The 26,917-nt window shown below is 52.2% G+C and overlaps 1 protein-coding gene across 3 annotated transcripts; it reads right to left on the reverse strand.

Annotated features, from left to right (window-relative positions):
- Window positions 1-4,555: 4,555 nt before the first annotated feature.
- On the reverse strand, window positions 4,556-26,917 carry CABP1 (calcium binding protein 1). Of its 3 annotated transcripts, none has more exons than XM_067700562.1 (7): window positions 26,202-26,917; window positions 13,641-13,817; window positions 10,851-10,881; window positions 10,435-10,578; window positions 8,562-8,671; window positions 8,192-8,339; window positions 4,556-5,011 (listed from the first exon to the last, which is right to left on the reverse strand). In XM_067700562.1, exons 1-7 carry the CDS (start codon window positions 26,847-26,849, stop codon window positions 4,986-4,988), a joined length of 1,284 nt encoding a protein of 427 aa, XP_067556663.1. In that variant the 5' UTR covers window positions 26,850-26,917; the 3' UTR covers window positions 4,556-4,985. The 3 variants fall into 3 exon arrangements, with proteins under 3 accessions (XP_067556663.1, XP_067556665.1, XP_067556664.1); XM_067700564.1 differs by lacking the exon at window positions 26,202-26,917 and adding an exon at window positions 18,580-18,817 and having other exon boundaries at window positions 4,797-5,011; XM_067700563.1 differs by lacking the exon at window positions 13,641-13,817 and having other exon boundaries at window positions 4,797-5,011; window positions 26,202-26,912.

Below are 26,917 nucleotides of genomic sequence, written 5' to 3' on the forward strand. Positions count from 1 at the left end.
GAGCCAGGCCTTCTATTAAGCATTATGCATGGATTATTTCTCCACAACCCCCCCAGGTATGTGCAATTATTATCATTAATAATGGATAACAAGGCTCAAAGAAGAAGAGGGACTCCCTTAATACCTATATCCCTTAACCTCTCTAAGTGGCAGAGATGGGTTAGAAAGCAAGTTCATGTTACCACCAAAGCCCATCCCTTGATCATGAAACTCAGCCCCTTTGTCCTCTTTCGAGGAAAGACAGACATCAGTAAGATCATTGGAGCAGGTGGCAGGCACCTCCAGAGGGGTGAAGGGACATTCTGGCCCTGCAGCCTAAGCCACAGGCACAGCCAACAGCATCAGGTCCACTTTGCAGGACCATACTGTGCAGATCGTCACTCCCTGGTCATAGAGCCAGATCCCAGACTTAAGCTGTGATTATCTTGTCACTGTCAATGAGAGGTTCAGCCACAGTTATTAAAGAATGCCAAGGCTGGCTCTCCCTTCCCCTTTCCTTGAGAAGGGATCACGGAGGCATGAAGACACATGGGAGAAGGGATAGGGAAATAGGGAATAACAATGCAATAATCATAAAAATAGCAAAAACCTGTATCAGGATTACTATGTGCCAGGCACCACTCCAAGGGCTTCAAGTATACTAGCTTGTTTTGTCTTCAAAACAACCCTGTAACCTCATCCCCATTTTGCAGATGAGGAAACTGAGGCCCAGAGGGTCTTATAACTCACCCAAGAAGACATAGCTTATAAGTGGCAGAGCTGAGATTTGAAACCAGGTGGCTGACTCCTGAGTTCACACTTTAAAAAACAAACAACAATTAAAAAGAAAACCTTTTTATTATAAAATAAGACAAACAGAAAAACATACAGAATAAATGTACAACTTAGCGAGAGGCAAACACCCTTGTAACTACCACATGGATCAATAAATAGAACTTTGGGAGTTCCCTGGCAGTTCAGTGGTTAGGACTCAGTGTTTTCACTGCCATGGCCCTCGGTGCAATCCCTAGTTGGGGAACTAAGATCCCACAAGCCTTACACAAGCCGCATGGTGTGGCCAAAAAAAAAAATAGAACTTTGCCAGACTCCCCAGAAACTCCCCTCTCTGTGCCCCATCCCAATCCCAGCCCTCTCCCTCTCTCTCCCTAAAAGGAACCACTGTTCAGACTTTTTTTTTTTTTTTTTGGCTGCACAGGCATGTGGGATCTTAGTTCCCTGACCAGGGGATTGAACCCACGCCCCTGCTATTGGAAGCGCAGAGACTTAACCACTGAGCTGCCAGGGAGGTCCCCATTCAGATTTTTATAGGAATAATTCCCTTGTGTTTCTTTATGTTTTTTTGTTCCACTGGAGTGCACATCTCTAGACACTGTCATTTATTCAGACCCATTTTTGTTTGTTTGTGGCCATGCCACATGGCATGTAGGATCCAGGATCTTAGTTCCCCAACCAGAGATCAAACCCATGCCCCCTGCAGTGGAAGCACGGAGTCCTAACCACTGAACTGCCAGAGAAGTCCCTATTCAGGCCCGTTTTTTAAAAAACCTTGATACCTGGGACTTCCCTGGTGGCGCAGTGGTTAAGAATCTGCCTGCCAATGCAGGGTACACGGGTTCGAGCCCTGGTCTGGGAAGATCCCACATGCTGCGGAGCAACTAAGCCCGTGCGCCAACACTGCTGAGCCTGAGCTCTGGAGCCCGCAAGCCACAACTACTGAGTCTGCGTGCCACAACTACTGAAGCCTGCATGCCTAGAGCCCGTGCTCCGCAACAGGAAAAGCCACCGCAATGAGAAGCCCGCGCACTGCAACGGAGAGTAGTCCCTGCTCGCCGCAACTAGAGAAAGCCCGTGTGCAGCAACAAAGACCCAATGCAGCCACAAATAAATAAAAAAATAAAGGCTTTAAAAAAAAAACCCTGCTGTATAAAAAATAAATAAAATAAAATACACGGCTTCCCTGGTGGTGCAGTGGTTGAGAGTCCGCCCGCCGATGCAGGGGACACGGGTTCGTGCCCCGGTCCGGGAAGATCCCACATGCCGTGGAGCGGCTGGGCCTGTGAGCCATGGCCGCTGAGCCTGCGCGTCCGGAGCCTGTGCTCCGCAACGGGAGAGGCCACAACAGTGAGAGGCCCGCGTACAGCAAAAAATAACAATAATAATAAAATAAAATACAAAAAAAAAAAAGAAGTCCCACCTGAGCCGCTCTACCCTCCAAGGTCTGCGGTAGGGTCAGGCCTTGCCTCTCTGACCAGCATCATCTCTGCTCCTCCCTCCAGCCCAGTACACCAGGCAAGTGGAATTCTGCTTCGTTTCCCAAAGGAGCCACACTCTCCCTTACCTCCAGGTCTTTGCTTCCGCTGTTCCTTCAACTGGAAACACTCTTCCCCTCACTTCCTCTGACTGAGCATGGCTGAGCCTTCAGGTCCTAGCAAATCTGTCCCTTCCACCCCACTAGATTGGGTGGGTATGTTTTAGTACCCTCACTTCTCCTAGGCTAACCTCATAAGTAACCTAGTAACTATAGCACTTATACCACTACATTAGCTTTGTCTGTTTTCTTATCTGTTTCCCCTTCCAGTCTGAGCTCCTAGAAGACAGGGACCCTGGCACAGGACCTGGCACATAGTAGGTGCTCAATAAACAGTGGTTGAATGCATGAATGAATGAGTGAATGAGTTGCACTTTACAAGTCACAAGAAGGCAAATCCAGGCCCAGTTTAAGACCTTACAGACAAGGAGAACTCTTCTAAGATGACACCCACCCACCCAGGGGTGAAGACGCAGAAAGAATTCCTACCTGGGATAGGGTCCATCTCGGAAAATGGGTCTCAGTTCTTGGAAAGTAAGAGAAACTTTTCTTCAAATGATCTTATTAGGAACCCCTAGATATAAGACAAATTCAAGGGGAGAAGCACTAGTTTCAGCATTGGCGAAGGCAGCAGCCCCACCTCTGGGCCTCCCCTTGACTCGAGCACTCCTCTGAACAGTGGTCTGTCATCTTCTCAAGTCGCTTTATCACAGCTGCCTTCTCTATGATTTTAGGAGGCCACAATACTGAGGACAGAAGTGTCCTAGCTGACACCCTAACTCTACCCTCTCCCTGAGGTGCCCCCAAGGGTTCATCCTGTCAGCTGACACAGATGCCCCCAGAAGCCCCCTTTCTACAAATGGCTCCTCTGGCCCTCCAAGGTCACTGGATTTCTGAAACAGTGTAGATCTGGGGGTCTTTGGGCAGAGCTAGGTACAGGAGCAGGCAGGGCTGCAGGCCTGCCTACTGGGGCACAGAGCCAAGGGCTTAGTCTCAGAATTGGATTATTCAAGGGAATTTGGAGCTCCCAGACACCCTAGCCTCTGGGACACGGGGATTACCCAGGCCTTTGTGTGGAGGGGTGCCCGGGGGTGCCCACAGTCCTTCCCTGCAAGATCCGAGAGCACGAATCCTCCATCTACCTTCTGCTTCCAGCCTTTAGCCCACAGCACACCTGCCTCCCTCTTGTCTGGGATTTACAGCAGTGTTATTCAAATTGAGGTCCTGAGAACATCAAGCATGCCCTGGAACTTGTTAGAGATGCAAATTCACTGAATCTGAATCACTGGGTGGGGCCCAGGCCTGGGGGCGGGGCTAACAAACCCTCCAAGCGATTCTGATGAAAATACTCAAGTTTGAGAACGACTGGCTTGGAGAACATGGGTCCATCCCACACACCTGTCCGATTATGCCGCAAGCCTGTCAAAGATTCTGGGCGACTTCTACCCACAAACTTCTCCTTTGGATTACTTCAGCCCTTGGCTTATAGAAATTAATTGCAATGATTACAATGGATCCTGTTTAATAATGCCACTTTGCACAATTTCACAGCCCCTGGAGGTGGGCAATGCAATACCCTGAGATCATTTACTGTGGACTTTATTATCCCCTTATTGCACATGAGGAAACTGAGGTTCAGAGAGGAGACGTGACTCGCCCAAAGTCACACAGCAAGTAAATCCAGGACCTAACGACTATACCATCCTGCTTCTCACTCAGCAGAGAGTCTGGCAGCTGATTCCATTCTAATACATTCGTGTCCTCACACACACTGCGATTTCCTCCAGGGCAAAAACCTCGTTATCACTTCCTCAGGGAAGCCTCTCCTGATCTCCCCAGAGAGTAGTCCAGGCCTCCTTATCCTACCCCACCAAAGGTCCCTGCATTTTTCCTTAAAAGCAGGATCACAATTCGTAATCACATGTGGATGTGATTATCTCGACCAGTGTGAAATCTCCAGGGAGGCCGGAAGTGAGGCAGACCCTGCTAGATGCTTACGCAACCAATATCCAGTCTCCTTTCCTTATAGAACTTGACCTTGTTTGGGGTAGCAGCAAATCCAGCTACATCACTATATGCCCCAGTCTCCCTTTCAGTCAAAGGTGGAAGAGGCTGGGTGCCTAATGGGAACTCAGTACAAGTCAAGGGCAGGGAGGTTCACCCAGTTCTGAGCGCGCAGCTGGTACTCAGGAAACGCGTGTGTCATCTAACCAGGCTGGAGAAGCAAAGACCCCCCCCACGGCCGCCTTTCTCTTGGAAATATTTTTATTGGTTCTGAGATAACAGGGCTGAGGCGAGGGGGGGCGGGCACAGAGCTAAGGGGGGCGGCGAGAGGCTCTGCCCCGGGGGGCAGACATGCTGTGTGGGGCGCCCCCAGTCAGCAGCGGCTGGGTCTATGGCACTTGGCGCCCGGCCTGACTTCCGCCGGCCTGGCGCGGTGGCCTCCTCGTCGGCGGGCGCCCCCCTTTCCAGTTGCAGGAGTCGTGAGTCTTTCACAGTGCGGAGGGGCGGGGGTCCGGGGTGGGCACCTCCCCGGGGTGCAGGCAGGCCCCATCCGCCAGTACGTCCCGGGCTCTGGGCGGCGGCGGCGGCGGCGGCGGCGGCGGGATGAGGCGAGCTCCGGCTTCTCTTCTCCCCGCCCGTGGAGCTTGGCAGTCCTGGAGGGGCCCTGGCGGCCTCAGCGGGACATCATCCGGACAAACTCTGCGGTGGGGTGCACAGGAGGGGGTGGGGAGAAAGCAGCAGTCAGGGCCCAGGACGCTGCCTCCAAACCTCCCTCGGATCGGTGGCCCCGTGTCTATTGCCGCGGCCCCTGACCGATGCTGGTCCCCAACGTCCACCCAGCATCTTCTTTTTTTTTTTTGCCAGCGCCACACGGCATGCGGGATCTTAGTTCCCCCACCAGGGATCCAACCGCGCCCCCTGCAGTGGGAGCGCGGAATCCTAACCGCTGGACGGCCGGAGAATTTCCCCCATCCAGCATCTTCCAATCCACCTTCTACACAGCAGCTAGCAGGAGTTTTCTATCTGCGTATCTGACCCCTCTTAAACCTCTCATGGTCCCCACTGGATAACGTGCTGGATGCTGACACGACCCCAGGGCCTCCCTGTTCTGACCCTAGCGGACATCTCCAGCCTCACCTGTCACCACTCACCTCCAACCACTAAGCTCTGACTCCACAGAGCTCCCTGTCAGCGCCTCAGGGGCAACCAACACACGCCCCTCCTGTTCACCTCTCAGCTTTCCTGCAGCCTATCCCTGCTCCCTTCTCTTTTAACTCGACTTCATTTTTTAGACCAGTTTTAGGTTCACAGCAAAATTGAGCAAAAAGTACAGATTTCCCATACGCTCCCTGCCTGCCATACACACGCACGGGCTCCTCCATCGTCAACATCCTGCAGCAAAGTAGGACGTTGGTTACAGTCAATAAAGCTACGCTGACACATTATCACCCCGAGTCCACGGTTACATTAAGATTCATCCTTGGTGTTGGACGTTCTGTGGGTTTGGACAAATGTAGAATGACATGTATCCCTATTGTACTATCATACAGAATAGTTTTATTGCTCTAAAAATTCTCTGTGTTCCCCGTCTTCATCCCTCCCTCTCCTCACAACCCCTGGCAACCACTGATCTTTTCACCGTCTCCGCAGTTTTGTCTTTTCCAGAATGTCATATCGTTGAAATCACAAACTATGTAGCCTCTTCAGACTGGCTGCTTTCACTTACTACGCATTTAAGGTTCTTCCGTGTCTTTTTATCACTTGATAGCTCATTTCTTTTTAACGCTGAATAATATTCCATTGTCTGGATATACCATAGTTAATTTATCCATTCACCTACTGAAGGACGTCTTGGTTGCTTCCACGTTTTGGCAATTATGAGTAAAGCTACTATAAACAACAAATCTGTTTGCAGTTTTTTGTGCAGATATAAGTTTTCAATTCCTTTGGGTAAATATCTCTTCCTTCTTTTTCACCTGCTGGCTCCTACTTATCTCTTAAGCCTCTACTTACTTATAGCCTCCTCCAGGAAGCCTTCCCTAATCCCCCCCTCCCAGCGTGGCAAAGGTGCCCCCACTGTGCCCCACAGCCTGCTGTACTTCCCCCAAACAGCATGGACCATACTGCTGGCTTCGGCTTTCCTCGCTGGTCTTGGGCTCCTCAAGGCAGGGATCAGGTCTTGGCACACACTAGGTGTACAACACACGCTGGTAGAATGAATGGGGGATGCTGGGCTTTCAGGGAAGAGCCGGCATCTGTGGGAGTCACTACCTGGACATGGGGTGACCTGAAATGTTCAGCTCTCGTGGTAGCAAAGCCTTCTCTCCATTGCCACACTCTCTTTGACCTTGAAGACCAGCTACTCCCCAGAAAAGGCCTCCCAGCCTTTGTGTTCTGGACATATTCACAGTCTTGCTCATGGTTATCTTGCCTTTCTGCTCAGAATGCACGTTCCTGGAGTGCAGAATCAATGTTTTGCTGTTTTGTTTTTTTTTTCCCGTATCCCATGGTGCCTCGGACGGTATCATGTACAGTGTAATGTATGTAGTGGTTGAGATTCCAGGCCTGAGTTTATGACCCAGCTCTGCCTCTTACCAGTTAGGAAGTTATATTACTTCTCTGAGCCTCAGTTTCCTCATCTATAACATGAGGTAATAATGTGCAGTCCCTAGAGTCATTATGAAAATTAAATGAGATAATATGTGTAAAGCTACTTACTACAGTGACTGGTATACAATAACTGTACAGTTATAGATGATCACTATTATAATTATTATTAGTTATTTTAAAAACACTTTTACTGAGCGTTCATTATGTGTCCGGTACTGAGTTCTGTGGGAATGACAGAGATAAAGAAAGCAGGGTTCCTCTTCTCCAAAAGTTCAGAGTCAAGCAGAGATATAACTAGCATTTAGGGGCCAGTGTGAAGAATGAGGGTGAGCCTGAAGTGCTGTGAAAGCCCAGAAAAGAGGAAGTTCTATCTGGGGAATGAGGAAAGCAGTGTTTGAGGGAGTGGCCCCACTGCTGGGTCTTGAATGATGAATAGAATTTAGGACCAGCGAAGAATAGGACAAAAGGCATCCTGACAAAAAGAACAATGTATTCAAATGACAGCTTGTGAGGTTCATGGACCACCTATGGCTTTAAGGTGGAGTGTGAGTGAAGGAATGGTAGGAGCTGTGGCCAGAGAGGTGAGCTGTGGAGAGATTTTAGGGGGCCTGAGTGTCAGGTTGAGGAATGTGGTATTCAGAAAATACCTACATGGATGGATGCAGGAGTAGGTGGACAGATAGATGGAGAGAGATGGATGGGGGCAGATGGACACAGGGATGGATGGATGGATGAGTACATGGATAGAGATGGGAAAATGACTGTACAGACTGATGGACAGATCAGTGGAAGTATGGGTAGAAATATAGGCAAATGAGTAGAGATATATAAATGTATGAATGAATGTTGAGAGGTAGAGATGCATGGATAGCTGGAGAGAGGTACATGGGTAGATGGATGCATGGATGAATGCATGGGTGAATGTAGAGAAGAATGAATAGGTGCATGGATGGATAGATAAGGCCGTAGATAAATGGTTCTATGGATAATTGTTTACACATGGGTGAGTGGGTAAATAGGCACCTGGACAGATAAAGAGATAGATGGATGAAAAGATGGAAAGATAGATATGGAAAGATGGACAGATTGTTGGATGGATGGACGGGTGTAGGGATGGAAGCAGATTAGAGGGGTGGCAGGATGGAAGGGTAGGGGGATGGGAAGTTGGAGTGCACTGATGATTGCATCATGGATACACACGTGGAGGGCTCTGTGGATGCCCACTACTGCCCTGGTTTCTCTTCCACTCTCAAAACCACTTCCACCTACCTTCAAAGTCCACTCGTCCATCCCCATTGAGGTCCACATCTCGGATAATTTCCTCTATGTCTCGGTGTCCCACCTGATGACCCAGGAGTTTCCTCATGGCCTCTCGTAACTCACTGGTACTTATCTCCCCATCACCATTGGTGTCAAACTAGAGAGGGCAGGAAGGAGGGAGGAGTAGCTACAACATGGAGACTGTTGGAAGCAGATCCCAAGGTTGAGCCCCTTCTCCAGCACCACTGTCCCGCCTTCCCCGGATCCCTTCTCTGTCCAAGCTCCTTCCCCTGGTCTGGGATCCAGAGCTCACATTTCCGTCCCAGGTTGGAATTCTAACAAACTCCCTGCCCCTGCCTGTCCACTGCCCATCACTCACCTCTCGGAAGGCATCTCGCAGTTCCTTTACTCCAATCATATCTGCCGTCTCCGCCAGGAGTTTAGGTCCCATTAGCTCCACAAAGTCATCAAAATCCACATGGCCACCCACTGGGGACAGAGGAACAGGCTGGATCATCCATCTAACCACTGCCCATCTGGGACTTCCCTGGCAGTCCAGTGGTTAAGACTCTGCACGTCCACTGCAGGGGGCACGGGTTCGATCCCTGGTCGGGGAACTAAGATCCCGCATGCCACGTGGCGCAGTCAATAAATAAATAAATATATATTTAAAAGAATAAAAATTTAACCACTGCCCATCTCCAACTAGGCAACTGAGGGAACTGCCAACCCTCCTTGACCTGCCCAGCTCGAGGCCCAGGATATAAGCAAAGGCCAAATGAGGACAGAGAGGTGACCATGGACCGGGGATTGTCACAGAATGGCTCAGGGGAGTGGCTGGAGTTTGACTAAAGGAACAAGTCAGGAAGTTGACAGGGGTGGATACGGAGGGGAGAAAGAATTATTAGGTCACAGAGACAGGCAAAGAATTTCAGAGAAGGAGAGACAGAGACACACATGCAGAAAAGCGGAGAGAGAAGCAGAAGCCGTGGGCACCTGGCCCACCTGCCCCCACCTTTCCCTCGTTGTGCAAATAGAATTCACCTTCCAAGCGGCCCTCAGCGGGGAGAAATACAGGGGACCTGCCCCCTGGGGTCTGCTCACAGCACTTTCAGCCAGTGACTGAGTTTGGGGGATAAATACCCAGCTGAGAGGTAAGGGCTGGGGACAACTCCGAGGTGGGCCTGCTACGCCAGCTTCCCGAGCTCCCTGCAGAACTAGACTCCATCACCCACAGTGGCAGCTGCTCCAGCGCCTCCTGCCTTGGCTCCTCGTCTCCGCCCTCTCATCTCCCTACCCCCTACCGATGCCGTCCTGCCGCTACGGAGTAAACTACCGCACTCAAACCCCTGTCTCCTGGTCTGCTCCTGGGAGAATGAAAATGAAGACAGAGAAAAACATAATAATGGTATCCTCTGTTCACCTCTTACTGTGTGCCAGGTATTGGGCTGTTTTAAGTACGTCCAAAAAAGAAAAACAGACTCACAGATACAGAAACAAACTAGTGGTCACCAGTGGGGAGAGGGAAGTGGGAGGAGGGGCGAGATAGGGGCAGGGGATTAAGGGATGCCAACTACTATGTATAAAATAAATAAGCCACAAGGATATAGTATACAGCACAGGGAATAGAGCCAATATTTTATAATAACTTTAAATAGAGTACAATATATAAAAATTTTTGAATCACTATGTTGTACACCTGAGACTAATATAATATTGTAAATCAAGCATACTTCAATAAAAATAAAAAAGAAACTTCCAGAATAGGCAAATCTGCTTAGATAGAAAGTAGATTAGTGGTTGCCTAGGGCTGGGGAGGGACTTGGGGGTAATGGCAAAGCGACACAGGGTTTCTTTTGGGGGCCATGAAAATATTCTGAAATTGATTGTGGTAATGGTTGCACAACTTTAAACATACTAGAAGCCACTGAAGTGCATGCTTTAAGTGAGCCAGTTGTATGGTCTATGAATTATATCTCAATAAAGCTGTTACCAAAAATAAAAATAAAAAATAAATGAATAAATACACCATGAAAAAATAATAAAGAAATAAACATACCCCCAATTGACTTCCTGTGCTCTATTCCCTCTATCCCACCCCTCATTTTACAGGTGAGGAAATCGAGGCACAGAGAGAGTAGTTTGCCCCAGGTCACAGAGCTGGGAAGAGGTGGGCCGAGAACTTGAACCCAGGCAGAGGACAGCAAGGGCGAGGCTGGGGAGGGAAGGAGGTACCCGGTGGAGGGACTCACAGTTCATGTTGATCTGCTGAGACAGCTCAATAAGCTCCATCTCGGTAGGCATGTAGCCCATGGTGCGCATGCAGTTGCCCAGGTCCCGGCAGTTGATGTAGCCGTCCTTGTCTTTGTCAAACTCTCTGAAGGCCTCCCGGAGCTCTGGGGAAGCGAAGGAAGCAGGGGAGGGTTGGTTGTGGACGGTGGGGTGGGGGGTGGGGGGATGACCTGCAGAGTCTCTGGGGCAGAGGCAGCCCGAGGGTCTGCTGACTCTTGCATTCCTCCAACGCCTGGCTCCACAGATGATGCCTGGCTCTGCACCAGGCCCCGTTTGCAGGAGGCCGAGATATCTCTGCCTCTCTTCCCACCCACCTTCCTCTCCTCATCTTTCTGGATGGCTGAGCAGCCCTCTCCCCTAAGGGGCCAGTTCTTACCTTCAATCTCCTCTGGCCGCAGTGATCTGTCCTGAAACAAAAGAACATGTCCTATTAGCAGCTGCAAGGGGCCCAGAAGTCGTACATGGCCCAGCTGACGGCCGTCCCAGTGGCAGCAGGCACTGGGCGGGAGGTGATGGGGCAGCAGCGGAGGCATGCCTGGACCATGTCCTGGAGGGGAAAGGATGCAGCCCCACCTGTCCCACAGACATGGGAGATGCCCAGGGAAGTAGGAGCCCTCTCCAGCCTGGGTACAGAACCTCTGGGCCCCCAGCCCCTTATTCCAGACACAAGAACGTGTCAGCGAACAGAGCTGGTCTGGAGGCCAAAACCTGTAAATAAAACGGGGTTAGCGGGAGGTCACAACAGAAAGAAGAGGGCTCTACCCAAAGAAACCAGGAAGAGTAGGGGAGAAGAGGCCTGCAAAGCAATGGGAGAAGCGAGGGGCCGGGGGGGAAGTGGGGGCCCAGACAGGCACCCAAGAGGGAGGAACAGGAGGTGGAGGAAGAGCTGAGGGAGTGGAGGCAGGATGTGGCTGTGCCCTGATTCCTGGGCACCGCCCCACCTTCTCCAGTTTGACCCCCATCCTATACCTCGCCCTGTCACAGGACACAGCATAGGACCCCGGGGGCTGCCAGTGCCTCTGGCGGCTGCCAGGGTCCAAAGTGCACGTCTGCAACCTCAAACAGTGCCCAGCTCTCCTTGGGGAGTCAAGGAAGCCCTGGGACGAGGCATCTGAACAGATGGCAGAGAAATCTCCAAAGAGCAGGCCCAGAGGAAGCAGGGGGCAGGCTCCGGCTGGTGAGGTGTCAGTCGCCCCAGGCCTGCCCAGGAGGGAGACAGACTGGCATGAAATGGATGCGGTGCCCAGATGGACATGCTTAGCAGGCTCCAAAACTGGTCCACGGGGCTCATCCTCTCCATATGTCACAGCTCTCTGCCTTTGGGCAGGGAGAACACGGGGCAGGGTGTGCCCGCCCTGAGGAAGTGCACACCAGGTGTGGGCACACCGATTGCAAACACAGACACACGGGTGTGCCACAGCGAGCGGACCACAGCGAGCATGAGGCATCTCAGCTGTGCACATAGGCTGTTCTAGCCAACAGGACCAGGGCGGGTGAGAGGCTGCTGCCCACCTGCTCCAAACTGGCCCCAGGGCAAGGGACCCCAGTGCTGGAAAATCTGAGAATCTTCTAGAAAGGGGCTGCTGAGCAACATTTTGTGGGACCACCAGCTGCGCAGGAAGGACCCGGCTCTCAGAAGTGGCCGTACGTGGTAGGACAGTGCTGAGAGCGTACGTGAGCCTGGAACGAGTAGGCTGCAGGCTACCAGGTCCTGCTAGCGGCATTTTTAGCTGAAGGTAGGACTCACCTGAAGGTGTCTGTTTCTGTGAAATAATCGTAAGGACTTCCACTTTAAAAACCTGTCACTGTTCACAGGGAGGGGTTGTCACGCCCTCTAATACCTACCTAATCCTACCTCTATGCTCACTGGGACAAGTGACACAACCTTTCCCACCCTGCAGGCCTCAAGTAGCCTCTCACATCTCCAGGACCCAGCTCTGCAGCCCCCACCCTACTTCTTATAAACCCAGAGCCAGGGAGCAAAAAAGCTGGGTACCCCTTGGCAGTGTGCCCGTGGCCGGAGCTGGTCCAACTGAGTCCTGCTGGCCGGTCCCTGAATCATACACTCCCCAGGGCAGAGCGGCGTGAGGATGTGTAGTAGAGCCGGGGATGCCCACCGATGGGGCAGAGAAACCATGAGCACCGATTTGGGGGGTCAGGTGGGAATGGAGCCCACCACACCTCTCACTCCTCAACTTAAGCAGTCGAGGGATGACCTTGGCCTCTAGAGTCAGATGGACTCAAGGGCAAAGCCCAGATCTGCTGCTTCCTAGATGTAGGATCTTGGGCAGGTCCCTTCAACCGTGTGCGCCACAGTCTCCTCATCTGTAAAATGGGTTAATACCAATACTCACCTTACACGGCCTTTGTGAGCATCTGTGAGGCAAGATGCGTAAAGTGTTTAACAGGTGGCATTTAAACCTACTGATGTTTGAATCTGTAACATCACTATTAATACCTTCCTCCCTGTGACTGTTCAGATACCCATGGGAGGGCATCCAAAGCAGTTGTCACATGTGACTATTTAAATTGGAATCAAAGAAAATTAATAATTCACTTCCTCAGTTGTACTAGCCACATTTCAAGGGCTCGGTGGCCACAGGTGGCTAGTGGCTCCTGTAGAGGGAGGGCAGCGCAGATTGGACAGTGTTTCCACAGAAAGTTCTACTGGATGGTGCCGCGTATTCAGTACTGTTGTTCAGAGCACAGGAGGTCTTTGAGTCAGTATCCCTGAATCTGAATCCCACCTCTATCACCCACCAGATGTTACCTTGAGCATGTTACCTCTCCAACTCAGTTTCCCCATCTGTAAAATGGGGAGGATAATAGCACCTACCTCTTGGAGTTGCTCTGAGGCTTAAGAGAGGTGATGAGCCAACGCACTTAGCACAGTGCCTGGCACATAGTAAGTGCTTAAAAAAAAAAACAAAAACACCCAAGCAATATTAGCTGCTATCATTTCTTGCTGGTGGATGTGGACTCTCCAGGGCTTTGCAGCCATCAGTGGGAAACTTTGGGGGTCAGATTCACAAGTTGTGGGTTTGAGGTGTATCCGTTGGGGGACGCACACTGCTGAGTACAGAGCCCCCTCTTCTTCCCAGCACCTCTTTCCTCACGCCCTGTGAAGCCAAGTCGAGCGCGGCTCCACCGGGGCCAACTTACGTACAGGCTGCCTGTTCTCCGCGAAGCCCTTACGCAGGAAAATGCAGGCTGGGCCCAGCAGGTTGTGCATGACGGCGCAGTTCTGGGCCAGCATCAGGAGCGGTCCGGGGAGCTCGCCGCTGGCCGCCAGCCCCTCCTCACTCGTCTGCACCACCGTATAGCTGGTCTCCTCCTGGCGCATCTTCAGCCAGCACCAAGCAAATACAAAAGAGAGGCGGGGCATCACCTCCCTGCCCAGCTGGGTCCTCCTGGCCCCAGCCTGGCTCCTGGTCCTAGAAGGGGCCCTTCCCAAGAGCAGACCTTGCAAGGCAAACAGCAGGGTGCAGAGAGCCCTCAGGATGCTCTGGGGCAGGCATCAAACTGGTCCAACAGGTGGAGTCCCCAGTCCTTGGCCAAAACGGATGCTCCAGGGAGAGCTGGGTCTGATACACTCTGTGTGGCCCATGTGCAGACACAAACACACATACACACACACGTGCACAGAACCACACACTCGTGTGCATGCAGAAGCTCAGAGAGAGAAGCAGGCAGAGGGAGGCTTCTGTTCATTCAGGGAATAATGTCCTTTCCCAAGATGCTCCCAATGTCCCAGCGCAATTCCCGGGGCTAAGCTCCCCGACTGACCTCTGACCCTACCCCCACTGGAACCCACTGGAAGGCAGTGAGAACCATCAGAACTGGTGACACAAAGAGCAGAGGCTCAGCTAGCCTGAGAGACCGGAGGCTGCAGACACAGGTGCCGCAGTGAACAGAGATGAAGCAGGCAGGTGTGAGAGGCGGTGCCTGGGGCAAAACGGATGCTGTGTGTCCCCTTTGAAGGGACAGCGTTATGTAACTCCAGCCCTGTGTTGCCAGATCTTCTGATTTAAAGCACCAGGTGGGCTAAACAAAGCACATCTGTGGGTCAGATTCCACCTAGTGTGTGGCCTTGAGACTAGAGGCTCTCTACCACCAGCAATTCTCCTCGTCCCTCCCGCCTTCACTGGCACCCTGCCCAGCCCAGCCTGCAGGACCTCTAGAGGCTGAGGCAGGGGCCCTCTCTGCTGGTGGAATATAGCTGGGCTCCCAGGCCACGGCCAGCCCACCCTCTTCCCTGATGTTTCCCATGCAGCTATAAAAAGTCAACACTGCCCACAGACTGTCCCCTTAGGGCAACAGCGGCAGCCAGACACAATATTCTCTTCCACCCCAGCCTCCCGGCCAGGATGCCCAGCACCGCCCCCCCCAGAATCCAGGTGAGGGCAGTCTGCCTTCGGCCCTGAGCTTGATGCCTCCCCGCCCCCCGGCGTGGGGATTTGGAGCCAAACCTTCCAAGGAAAGACAGAGTGGTGGAAACTTAGAGGGCTGTCTTTGTCCAAGAACGCCAGAGCTGCATGCCCTGCCCGTCCATCCTGCTGTACCTGCTTTCTAACAGTTTCCTCCAGCTCAAGGAAGGCCACGCCCAGGAGGAGATCCCACGACCTAACAGGTAGCCTGTCCTCCTAGGCAGACAAGCAGAGCAACCTCCCCCATCTCACCCTGTCCTCGTGGTCCTCCTCCCCGGAGCCCCACACTGTGGAGCTATAGTCTAGACTCTCTTCCAAATTCCTAAGCCTCTTCCAGGCCTAGAGATGAAGGAGCAATATTCTGGCTCCTCAAAGGGAAAGCAGCAACTCAGACCCGAGGTGCAGGACCTCAGTCCAAGGCCTGAGTCCAGTGAGTGCAAAAAAGTGTCACCTTAGGTAATCTTAGAACTTGAGGGGTGTCAGACATGACCAGGGTCCATTCTGGTTTGATGACCAGGAGAGGTTCAGAGCCTCGGCCACACTTGCATAGGCTTCGGGGACATGTCTTGAGCCAGGGCAGGACCAGAGAGACCTTCATGACAGAGGGAGCCCAGGAGTCGACCGTGGCTTAACCCCAGGAAACAATCTCAGGAGATGTTGGTAGAGAATCAGCCTTTTCGTTTCTGGCTGATTCTCACTCACTTGGCTTGGATGAGCACACCCAGAAGGAGGCAGCAGGCAGCACAGAATTCCGAGGGGAGCTTGAGTATAACTGGCTTTGGACTCAAACAGTCTTGGGGACAAATTCTGGCTTGCCGCTTGCTTGCTATGTGACCTTTGGCAGGTCATTTTACCTCTCTGGGCTCTGGTTTCCTTCTCTGTCCAGTGGGTACGATCAGGGCAACTCACAGAATTCTGTGAGAGGTAAATGGGCTATTGCACAGTGCCTAGAGCAGCGTAAGGGCTGACTCTGTGGGGTTGCCATGGTGATGACAATGATGATGGCAACGATGATGACAATGATGATGATGATGCAACTTAAGGGATGCTGGATGCCAGAAGGCATTTACATCTGGCTGCAGAAGAAGTGGGAGAATATTTGCCAATCAAGAAAGAAGTGAGAAGGACAGAGAAACATTTGCTCCTACGAAGGAGGAACCAGTGATGGCTGGGAAATTTCCACTGCAGCTCTTGATCTTAACCCTGCCTGGCACCAAGTTGCCCCAGGACGCTTCTGTTCTTCCCTGGCCAGTGATGGTACCTGACAGCCCAGTCCTGCCCTGCTCAGAGCCTGGAGGAGACCTCCTCTTTCCATTACCAATTCCCAGCTACTACTTAGGAAGCCAAGTGGGCAGCGGCCCACAGGCTGACAATGTTTCCTGGCACTGAGGGGACGTCTCCTGAGTGTGGCAGGGCAACAGGAGGGGCTGGCACGACTCATGACCTAACAGCTCTCTAACAACACAAGCTCGCCAAGCACAAGCTCCTTCTCACTGAAGGTATTCAAGGAGAAGTTGAGTGAGGAAGCACTTGGTGAGGTGGGCGAGAGCATTGCCCAGGGAGTGGGAATTTGGGCTAAGATGACCTGTAAGGTCAGGTTCGTTAATCTATGAATAACATCTCTGACAGCAGGAAAAAGAGAGAGGCAGCCTCTCACAGAGGCAAAAATAAAAACAAAATACCAGATTGGGATTGACATATATATACTAATATGTATAAAATAGATAACTAATAAGAACCTTCTGTATAAAAAAATAAATAAAATTCAAAAAAAACAAAAAAAAACCCACAAAAAATACCACCTCTGGATTTACACAGACCAGGGTTTACATCTCAGCTCTGCTTCTGGTTGGCTGTGGGATCTTAATAACGCTCTTATCTCCGAGTCCAGCTCCTTTCTCTAGAAAATAGCCAAGAGAACTACTGGGTGGAAAAGAGCAAATGAGATAACAGGTGTTGGAGATCTTGCAGATATTCAGGAAGAAGCAATGATTACTATTATACAAATACATGAAATTGAATGCAATATGTTTTATGATCTTCTGCCCTACTCCATGGATGCAAAACCTCTCCTATTTCCCTTTTTACTTCCATCCCCCTTCTCAGAAAACCCAGAGTGGAAAAGCTAATAACACTAGCTAACATTTACTGAGTACTATATTCCAGGCAGCGTTCCCAGCTCTTTCCTTGGCCCCCAAAATCACCTTGGGAGGTAGATGTTAGTATTTCCACTTGATGGACAAAGGAACTGAGACCCAGAGAGGTCAAGTAACTTATCCAAGGTCATATGGCTAGAAAGAGGAGACCTGAGAAGTCTGACTCTTAAGCCCTCTGCTGTATAAGGGAAGATGGGTTGGGTAGGACAGAAGGACAATACTTGTTCTTTAGTTTACCTCTTGAAACTCTGGACAGAACCCAGGGAAAGGTCCTTCGCCCTGTGGTCCTCTAAACTAATTCAGATCCGTTTCTGCTTCTCTGCAACAGTGTGGAGGCCACCTCTGATGCAAAAGACTCTCCTTTAAGATGACAGATGATTGGGGGGTGTGTGCACAGAAGAAACAGTCAACCCTCAGAAGGATCCAAGGAACAGTGAAGATTAAAAGGAATTTGATGTGAGCAGCTTAGCTAAATGAGGAAGATGATGAGCAGAAAAGCCTGAAATGTCCTAAATTGAGAGGCTGTCAAACTAACAGAGGAGATAGAATGGGGCTGGGGGTAGAGAAGCCATTAGCTAATCTGAGACCTTGGGTTAGTTACTTAACCTGAGTGGCAATCAAGTTCCTCATCTGGTAAATAAAATAATTTGGAGGAAAACATCCCTCACATTACTTCTTCCTTTAAGTAATATCTATGAGTTTCTTCTATGGCCTGACTACAGAGGACCAGAGATACAGGCAGAGCCCACTTAAAGCAAGACCTTACAGATATAAGCCCAGGTTTGCAGGAAAGATGATTTGGAGGTGATTATTTGCTTTCCTAAAAGGATTCTTGCAAAAGGATATTACCGTGGTGTGTAAGCAATACATCCACTACAGAAAGCAACTTACAGATGCCTTTGCTGTACACTCTGTTTCTCGATGGAAACAACCCTGGGGCCCCAAACCAGTCTGGTTCTAGCTGTGAGTCTTTGACCTGACTCAAGAATTATCAAGGGTAGAAGGGGACACCTGGCTTGGTTCCTCTCAGGAGCAAGACGATCTACTTCAAAACCCACAACTCTGAAGGCTTAGAAACCACCAGAGAGGCTCAGAGACGCTCAAAGGAGATGAATGAGCCCCCATCCTAATGCCGGGAAGGAACCAGCAGCAGCAGGGTCAAAGCCCAGCTCAACCCTCTTCTGATCCTGTTGGCTCCAAGGGGGGGTCTGTCCACTCACATCCTAAAGATCCATGCTTTTCATGGAGCTACGTGGCTTCTTTCCTAAATCTTGCACAAATTCCCAAACACGGCGCCCCATGCAGCTTAAAGTCCCAACTTCAGCTCAGAGCCTGGGACATAGAAAACTGTGATAGGAGGGAATCTGGAGGTAGAAACAGGGAAGCAGCTCTAGACAGAACCCACGGGAAGGGTAGCAAGTTTCAGAGGCCCACCCTCTCTGCCCCCAACTTCTGGGGCAGAGGGCAAGATGCTCCAATCCCCCACCCCAGGCTTTGGGCCCTGATCACTCCAGAAACATACCTTCCTTGAGAGATTTCTCAGTGGAGACTTGACACAGTTGCCCATCCTAAGCTGAGGCAGCCCCTCTCAGGATCCCCGGGTCCATGAAGGAGGCTCCTGGGGGCTAAGAGACCTTAGTCTGGGTCCCCACCAACCCTAGCCTCCCTCTGCCTGCGCCGTCTTCCTCCAAGACCGATCTGAGTCCTCTCTCTTGCGCGCGTGCTCTCTCACTTGTCTGCCTGCTCCTGTTCCCAGATTTTTTTTTTTTTTTTTTTTTGTAGATTGTGTGTGTTCATGTGTGTGGGTTTAACTTTCTGGACACTTTCTTAAGGAGACGAAGGTAGGAGGGGAGAGTGCAGGCATAGAGGAAATCGCCCGGAGAGCTGACGGCAAAGGGCAGCCGAGCTGGAGAAGGCTGCCGGATCATCTACATCAGATTACAGCTGAGGCCTCTCCCCAGTCCATTCCCCTTCCCTCGGCCCCTCCTCTCTGGCTGTCAAATCTGCAGAGAGATTGCCTCGGGGAGGGGAGCCCAGAACGGCAGCTGCAGCTAGGAATTAGGCCAGCAGACCCAGAAGGGGAAGCAGGCTAGTTTGGGCCCCCAAAAGCCAGGGTGCCTCCCAGCTTCCAACCTTATGTGTGCATTCACACACACACACACACACACACACACACACACACACTCACACACACACACACACACACACACACACACACACACACACACACACACACACACGCAGGCGCTCAGGGACAAACACGCATCTTAATCACCCCCGCCATCGCAGCTGGATTGAGAGCAGGCAGCTCCAGTGAGGCCCTGGGAGATCTTGTGACGAGTCTCCATCACGCTCCATTTTTCACACTTGCCTCCTCACCGAAACGGGATGAGGCTCCAGGGCTGGAAGCACAGCTAAGCCGACGCAGCTCCTTCGGCTCCCTTCACTGTGCGCGCTCTCTCCGACCCAAGGGAAATCAAGAGCCGGCCCTGAGGGGGTCCTGATGGAGGCAGTGCTGGCACGGCGGGCGGCCGTGAGCGAGCGAGGGCGACAAAACTCCTAATCCTCTGCCTGATCCCCATAGAGGATCTTTCACCGGTTTCCTTGGGGGTGCAGAGAGGCCGCCCTTTGCAAAGCGGTCTTCAAGTTCCCATGAATGAAACTTTTTAGGTAACTGGCACGTCCTCGTCCCTCCAGCTTCCAGCTTTGATGTGAATTCATCTCAAGCCTCAGATGTCACCTCTGTGACCTACAGCCCCAGCCAGACGACCCAGGAGAGGAAGTGTCCCCGTTTCCCTGCACCCGGCTTTTCCCAGCAGGGGTCACCAGAGCTAGGCTGGGAAGCCGAGCTCTTCCCAGGCCCTGAAGCAAAACCCTTTACACGCAAGGCTGAGAGTTTCAGTCCAGAGGGGCTCCTCTCGCAGGAATTTTTGTCCAGTTTTGGGTGGCTGGTCAGAGCTCCCGTTAGGGGAAGATGGGTGGGGACGCTGCCCAGAAGGTGCCACAGGCCAGCTCCCAGGGAGCTGGGGAGGGAGGTCCCTGGATAGCTTTTGAGGACCGTGGCGCTGACGACGATGGAATGGTTTATATTAGTCGGGGAGTCTCTCAGCAGCCTGGTTCCGGCCTCTGGAGGCCAGAAGGAGCCTGGGTGGGGCTAGGGGGGCGCTGTTGACACTTAAAAGGGCAGGAAAGGGGGTGAAGATGCTGCCGGGGAGCTGGTATGGGAAGAGCAAACAAAAATGCCTTCTTCAAAGACCTGTTCCTCGGAAACAGAGCCTGAAGGCAGGGTCGTGGGAAGAGCAACGGACTCAGATGGATGGGAAGGATCTGGAGGTCTGGGGCTGAGTCCTGGCTCACATGGCAGCTCACATGGCAGCCCTCAGTTCCCTCGCCTGGTGATACGGTGCGTGCGGGGAAAGTGCGTGGCACAGGACAGGTACCGGATAAGGAATTATTGAAACGGAAGAAGGAAGTATCATTTGTCCCATGTGCTTGGCTCTGGGAAAGTTGTGGGAACGAGATACACACGGTCCCTGCTTTCAGGGAGCTCACATTCTGGCAGGCGGGCAGGAGATATTAAAGGGCTATCAACATACTTAATCTCAGTTCAGGTAAATGCTATGAAGGAGAAACACAAACACTCTGAGAATGTGAGACAGGGATCTGACTTAGTGTGGAGGGATCAGGAAAGACTTGTAGACAAAATGTAGAACACTGCCCATCTGCAGACTCTTTTGAAAAGCTAGGTCTCACCGCAGACCCCAGAGGGGAGATGAGTTAGGCTCCGGGTACAAATCCAATTCGTATGAACTAAATGGGTGGATACGTGAAAAGGCAGCACAGTGGGAAGCAGGGGTTCTGAATGCTGGCTGCAGACTAGAATCATTAGGGACCTTCCCCAAGGATGCTGATGGAGTAGGTGTAAGTGAGCCCCGGACGCTGGTGTTGTTTAATACTCCAGGTAATTCTAACCCACAGCCAGTGTTGAGAACCACTGATCTAGAGGTAAAGAGCTCAGCATACAGAGTCAGACAGACCTGCGTTCAAATCTTGCCCACCTGCCTAGCAACCACGTGACCTTGAGGACTTCTTAATCTTTCTGAGCCTCAGTTTCTGTATTTATAAAGTGGGTACTCTAATAAGGCTTCCTTCATAGGACTCTTGTGAGGAGTTAATAATACATGCAAAGGGCTTGGCACAGTTCCAGGCACATAGAAGGTGCCCCTTCCCCTGCCCGGTGGCGACGTTGGTCCTAAAGGGCCCAGCAGGGCCTCCATTCACTCAGCAGGGCACCCACAGGCTCAGACCTGGTGGCTCCTGCCCCCCGCAGGCCAGTGCAGAGCACAGCACATATTTGTCGACCTTGGGATACACCTCTGTCCTTAGAGACAAGGAGACCAGGAGACAGCAAAACCAGGCCCTTGTGGAAAAGTCCACGCACTTGGAAGAAATCCCATCCTTTAGCGAAGAGGGTGCTGACACCAGCTTGAGGCTTAAGGGCAGCCAGGGATTCAGGATTCCAACCCAGAGCTTGCTTAATCTATTTTAGGTTGAGCAGATGGGGTGTGTGGTGGTTATGTGTGACAGGAGTAACTACTGATCTTGAGGAGGCAGATGGCTTGACCTTTGGCAGAAAATTTCAGAGGGCTGAATGGTGGGGGCTTCCCTAAGGAGTAAAGCACATCCCACGGCCCCGCCTCCCCATCAGTATGCACTGTGGCAGCAGCCCCTGGGCCTCCAGAAGCCACGCTTAGAGTTCTGGAATGGAATAATAGGATCAGAGGGATGAGAAGGATAAACCCATTGCTGATTATTCCTGATTAGGAGGGAGGCTGGCTTTGGGCCCTGATCAGTCCTATCACCAGCATTTGAACTTGGATGGCAGCCCAGTGTTAAGACACTTGGGGAAAGCTGGGTCGTAACCTGAGAAGTGCTTTGTGGATGCTTCTGACAAATAGGAAACGCGCTTCTGTGACTTTCCACCGGCCAGTATGGTGTGGCACTGGCAGGTTGTTTGGAGACAGACACACCACATCACAGTCCTGCCATTTACTTACACTGTGACCTTTGGACAAGCCACTTCCCCTTTCTTGAACCTGTTTCCTTGTCTCTAAAATGGGGCAAGATAATGCTAAGTTTCACAGGTTGCTATGAAGATAAGATAATGAGAAGATACTTTGTCCATTGTTTACTGGGCTCTAGACAGAGGTTGAAAGTGCCAATGTTGCTTCTGCAAAACCTACGACCTGACATCGAGTGATTCCTATCATCTACGATTGAGCTCAACCACAAACTGACCTTCTCTTCCCCTTCCCCAGGACCCAGAGAAAGGCCACAGGGACTCCCAGCCGTCTCAGAGAACAGTAGGGAGTGACTTGGCTGGGCAGGAGTAAGTAAGATACACAAGCCATCATTCTAGGCACACAGGCCTAGTGCACTTGAATCCGTTAGGATCCGAACCATATGGTCCCTCTCCCTCATCTAAGCTATAGGAACCAAGAAACTGAAGTGCAGAGGCTGGAGATTCATTCACTCACGCATTAAATACCTTGACCCTCTTACATACAAAGCAGTTTGGGAATTGGGCTAGCCTACTCAAATCAGAAGAGATGTCTCTATAGTTAAAGAAAGGGGATGGGACAGAGCTATGGGTTTTTTTCCTCTTTGCCTCATCTACAAGAGGTGTTTCTTCCCAAATTTAGGGTAAGGAACAGAAAGACTATTCTTAAAATAGTTTTCCAAGACCCAGTGCCAAGAGTTGCCCCCAAGTCATGCCTGTCCTCAGTTAATTTTTGATACCACATCTTCTCTCTAGGCAGCTGGGTGGCTCGTCCTTAGCTGGCTACAAAGAGGGTACTAGAGGAGGTCCTTTGTCATTCAGCTCCTTTTTTTGTTTTTTTAAAATTTATTTAATTTATTTATTTTGGCTGCATTGGGTCTTCATTGCTGCGTGCGGGCTTTCCCTAGTTGCAGCGAGCGGGGGCTACTCTTCGTTGCAGTGCGCAGGCTTCTCATTGTGGTGGCCTCTCTTTGTTGCGGAGCATGGGCTCTAGGCACGCGGGCTTCAGTAGTTGTGGCATGTGGGCTCAGTAGTTGTGGCGCATGGGCTTAGTTGCTCCGCGGCATGTGGGATCCTCCCAGACCAGGGCTCGAACCCGTGTCCCCTGCATTGGCAGGCGGATTCTTAACCACTGCGCCACCAGGGAAGTCCCTGAGTTCCTTCTTTTAATGGCCTTCCTCACTTGGCTCAGAGACAGCTTTCAAACTACCTGACGCAGGCCCTCGTTCTGACAATTACTCTTTTAATAATAGTATTAATGAAGCCTGTGCCCTTTTCCAGCACTCACTCTGAGCCAGCCCATTTGACATCCTTAATCTTGTATAACCCTCATAAGAGCTCTGCAAGGTAGTTTTTTGTCAATCTCATTTCTGGATGAAGAAACCCAGACCAGAGAGGGAAAATAACAGGCCCAAGGTCACAGCAATAGGAAGTAACATTGCTGGGACTGGAACCTGCAGCTCTATCTCCTAAGCCACCATTCCATGCCTTAGCCTCAAAATCACACCGTCTCCCTGCAGGCAGTAAGGATGCTCTGTTAGGTCACTGGAAGAACCCTAATTCCTGTTCCCCCTAATGAAAGAGTCCATCTTGGTACCTTCAGTGTCACTTTGGCCCCTGGCCCTCCCTGACTCTATTACAAATGGAAAGAATTTCTGACACAGTCCTTGGTAGTTAATCAACAACAACAACAATAATAATAGCTAACATCCATAGACCCTTGCTCTGGGCCAAGCTCTGTGCATATCTCCATATCCCCTTTTATTCCCCCCGAAAACCCATTGAGATACTATGATTATCCCTATTTTGCAGATAAAGAAACATAGGCTTACTGAGGTCAAACGATTCACTGAAGGTTAAAAAAAAAAAGGAACTTGGGAGACATGAAAAATATACTTCCCCAGGGCTATATTTTGCCCAAGGCAGATCCTATCGGAAAGTTTCTATATTCAGAATCTCATTTCCCTTCTCTTGGTCCTGACCCTGTCTCTAAGGACAGAAATCTCAATGCAAAGAGAAGGGACGGAAAGCCTAATTCTTGCAGGAGACTGGAGACTCTGACACAAAGTCCCAGGCCGGGTTTTGTTGCTGTTGCTGTTGCTGGAGCAGATGCCTTAGAGCCGTCAGCAGGAAGGCTAGACGGGATGTGCCCAGCTTTAAAGACAAAGCCTGCAGCTCCAGGGGCAAGAGCTTCCAGAGGGAGCTAGTAAATATTTGATGGGACCTTCCAGTTCTTCCTGACTCAGGTGACCCTGGTGACATTTCAGAACACAGAACTGGAAAACAGCCTTCATTTTATGACTGAGGAAGTAGAAGCAGAAAAGCACATGAGCTGAAATGCTCTGAGCTCACAAAGGGCCCAGGCAGGCAACTCCTGCAAGACTGCAAAGAAAGGACCCTTTTTCCAGAAACGAAGTCAGATCACCAGCAAACTAAATAACCAGAGTGTGTGATCCTGGGCCAATGACCTACCCTTCTAAGCTGCTAGATTGTAAGCTCCAAAGTAGCCAGAACCCTGGCTATCCTGTCCACTTCCGTCTCCATAGTGCCCAGCAAATGCCTGGGCAAAGTAGGCGATCAAAATATATTTGATAAATGGATAGTTGTCACCAATTCAATGACACAGTGTCCCTTTTGCAATCCAGACCACTCCTGCCCTAACACCTGACACCCCCTCACTAATACAGAAGCCACTGCAGTCAACTCTTCAACATAACACTGCACTAACTTTCACAGCTCTGCATTCAAATCTCTACTCTGGAGAACCGTTTCCAGATAACTTGGCTAACGAGGGCTCCTGGCAGGAACAAAGCCACACTGCTGCCCTATCACGCCACCACAGCAGCCCCGTGCAACCCGAGTCTACGTGCAGCTGCCTTCATGTCAGCTGCCTTCATGCCTCCACCGGCATCAGCCACTGCAGAGTAGTATTTTGAAAAGGAATGTGCAGATCTGAAACAAAACACGCACGGCCTCCTTGGAGCATGGGCTCTAGGCAGCATGGCAAGCCAGGAGCTTGAAACGGCTTCTTTACGCTATATCCTAGCACAGAAACGCACAGGCCCCACCTTCGCCCACACAGCACGCGACACTCTGATCAGACCTGTGTTACACCCCTCCTCGGCTGCTGCAGAACTGTGTCCATGCTGTGCCAACGAGTTTGACTTAATTATGGACTCAGAACTAGAGGAAATCCTGGCTTTGCTCAGGAGTTCACAGGTTCCTTTCTGCTGAGCCTCTCTCCTCAGCAGCACAGCCCCTAACTGTAGACCTGGATTATGACCACGGGGCCATTTTTAAAGGGCAGATGCCCAGCTGCTTGGGGTTCTTGAGAGAAAAGAAACAAAACGAGCCACTCATGACCCCTTAGTGACCTTTCTGACCCTAGAATACACACTAACTCAGACTAGGGGTCTCTAGGTGTTATTCCATGTCCCACAACTCGACAACTGCCCACCGTCTTAATGGCATCCCTAGAAGACAACCTCCTTAAAATATCCCCAAAGTTCCAGTTTGAGCCATAGCTCTGTACATCCCTCCATGACTACCCAGACACTCCTCTTTTCTCATATTTTTACCTTTCCTAACTTTTCCCAGGTCTTTGGGGCCACCACAGGCAATGGCTAGGGTCCCTCATCCCCAAGCAAGGCTGTGTACCCCGAGGTCCCCACTCTTGATCCCCAGACTCCATGCCCATTGCTCTCTTGGGTCGCTCATTGGCCGTCTTGGCCAGAGGCCGGAGGAGTGGGTTTGGTGCCACCTGCTCGGAGCACCCCTCCTTGACCCCTGCAAATTTCCAGGCGGTTTGTGGAGGTCGCTCCCCGTCCAGGACTGGCCCATTCCGGCAAGTGGAGGGAGGCTAGGCGGTGGGGCCTCGTCCTGAAGACGCCCGGAGCGTGGACAGCGCACAGGGTGCTGAATCAGGCACGGGGGAGGAGGCGCGCGGGCTAGGGCGCCGGGCGGCGGGAGGACCAGAGGAGCGTGACCCGGGGACCCGCGGGCAGCGGGAGGAGGGCTGTGGGCGCGCAGCCGCGGCAGGGTCCCGAGCGCCTCTCCAGGGAGCGGGCGGGAGGCGCGGCCCTTACCTGGCCGAAGGCGGAGCTGAGCATGGGGCGCAGCTGGTGGAGGAACGGGTCTGCCTCGGACGCGGCGGCTGGAGCTGAGTCCCCGCGACCCGGGGCTCGCAGAGAGCCCCGGAGGCCGAGCGCCGGGGACAGCCCCCGTTCCTCCCCATCCCGCCCGCGGGCCGGCGGCAGCGGCGACGGCGGCGAAGGTCGGGACGCCGCGGCCGGCGGCGCCTCCCGGGGCCTGCAGTGCGCCTGGGGGAGCCCGCGCCGGCTCCCCCGCGCGCCCTCCTCTCGCGGCGCCGGCCGGCACAGGGGCCTCCGCGAACTGGGGTCCCCGGACGGCGGCGGCGTGCCCGGGCAGGGGCCGGGCAGCCGGCGGCTGGACAGCACTGGCTCCCGGGCAGGGCCCTGGCGGGCAGCCCGGCTGCCCCCACTCGCCGCCGCCGCCTTCAGCAGCGACGTCTTGGACTCGCTTTTAGCGATGTGCGAGCTCATCGCGGCGGGGCCCGCGCTCGCATGGCCCGGCGGGGGCGGCGCGGTGCGGCGCGGCGCTGGGTCCCCGGCGGGCAGAGAGCGGGGCGCCCGGCGGGAGCCGAGCCCGAGGACGCGCTGGAGGCGGGCGCCGTCCCCCGGCCGCTTAAATGCGGCCCCGTCGCCGCCGCCCATGTGACAGCGCAGCCTCTACGCCTGGAGCCCCGAGCTCCCCGGCGGCTGGCGGTGCGAATCTGGGGGGG

Source organism: Pseudorca crassidens, chromosome 12 (genome assembly GCF_039906515.1).
Source record: "Pseudorca crassidens isolate mPseCra1 chromosome 12, mPseCra1.hap1, whole genome shotgun sequence".
NCBI lineage: Eukaryota > Metazoa > Chordata > Mammalia > Artiodactyla > Delphinidae > Pseudorca > Pseudorca crassidens.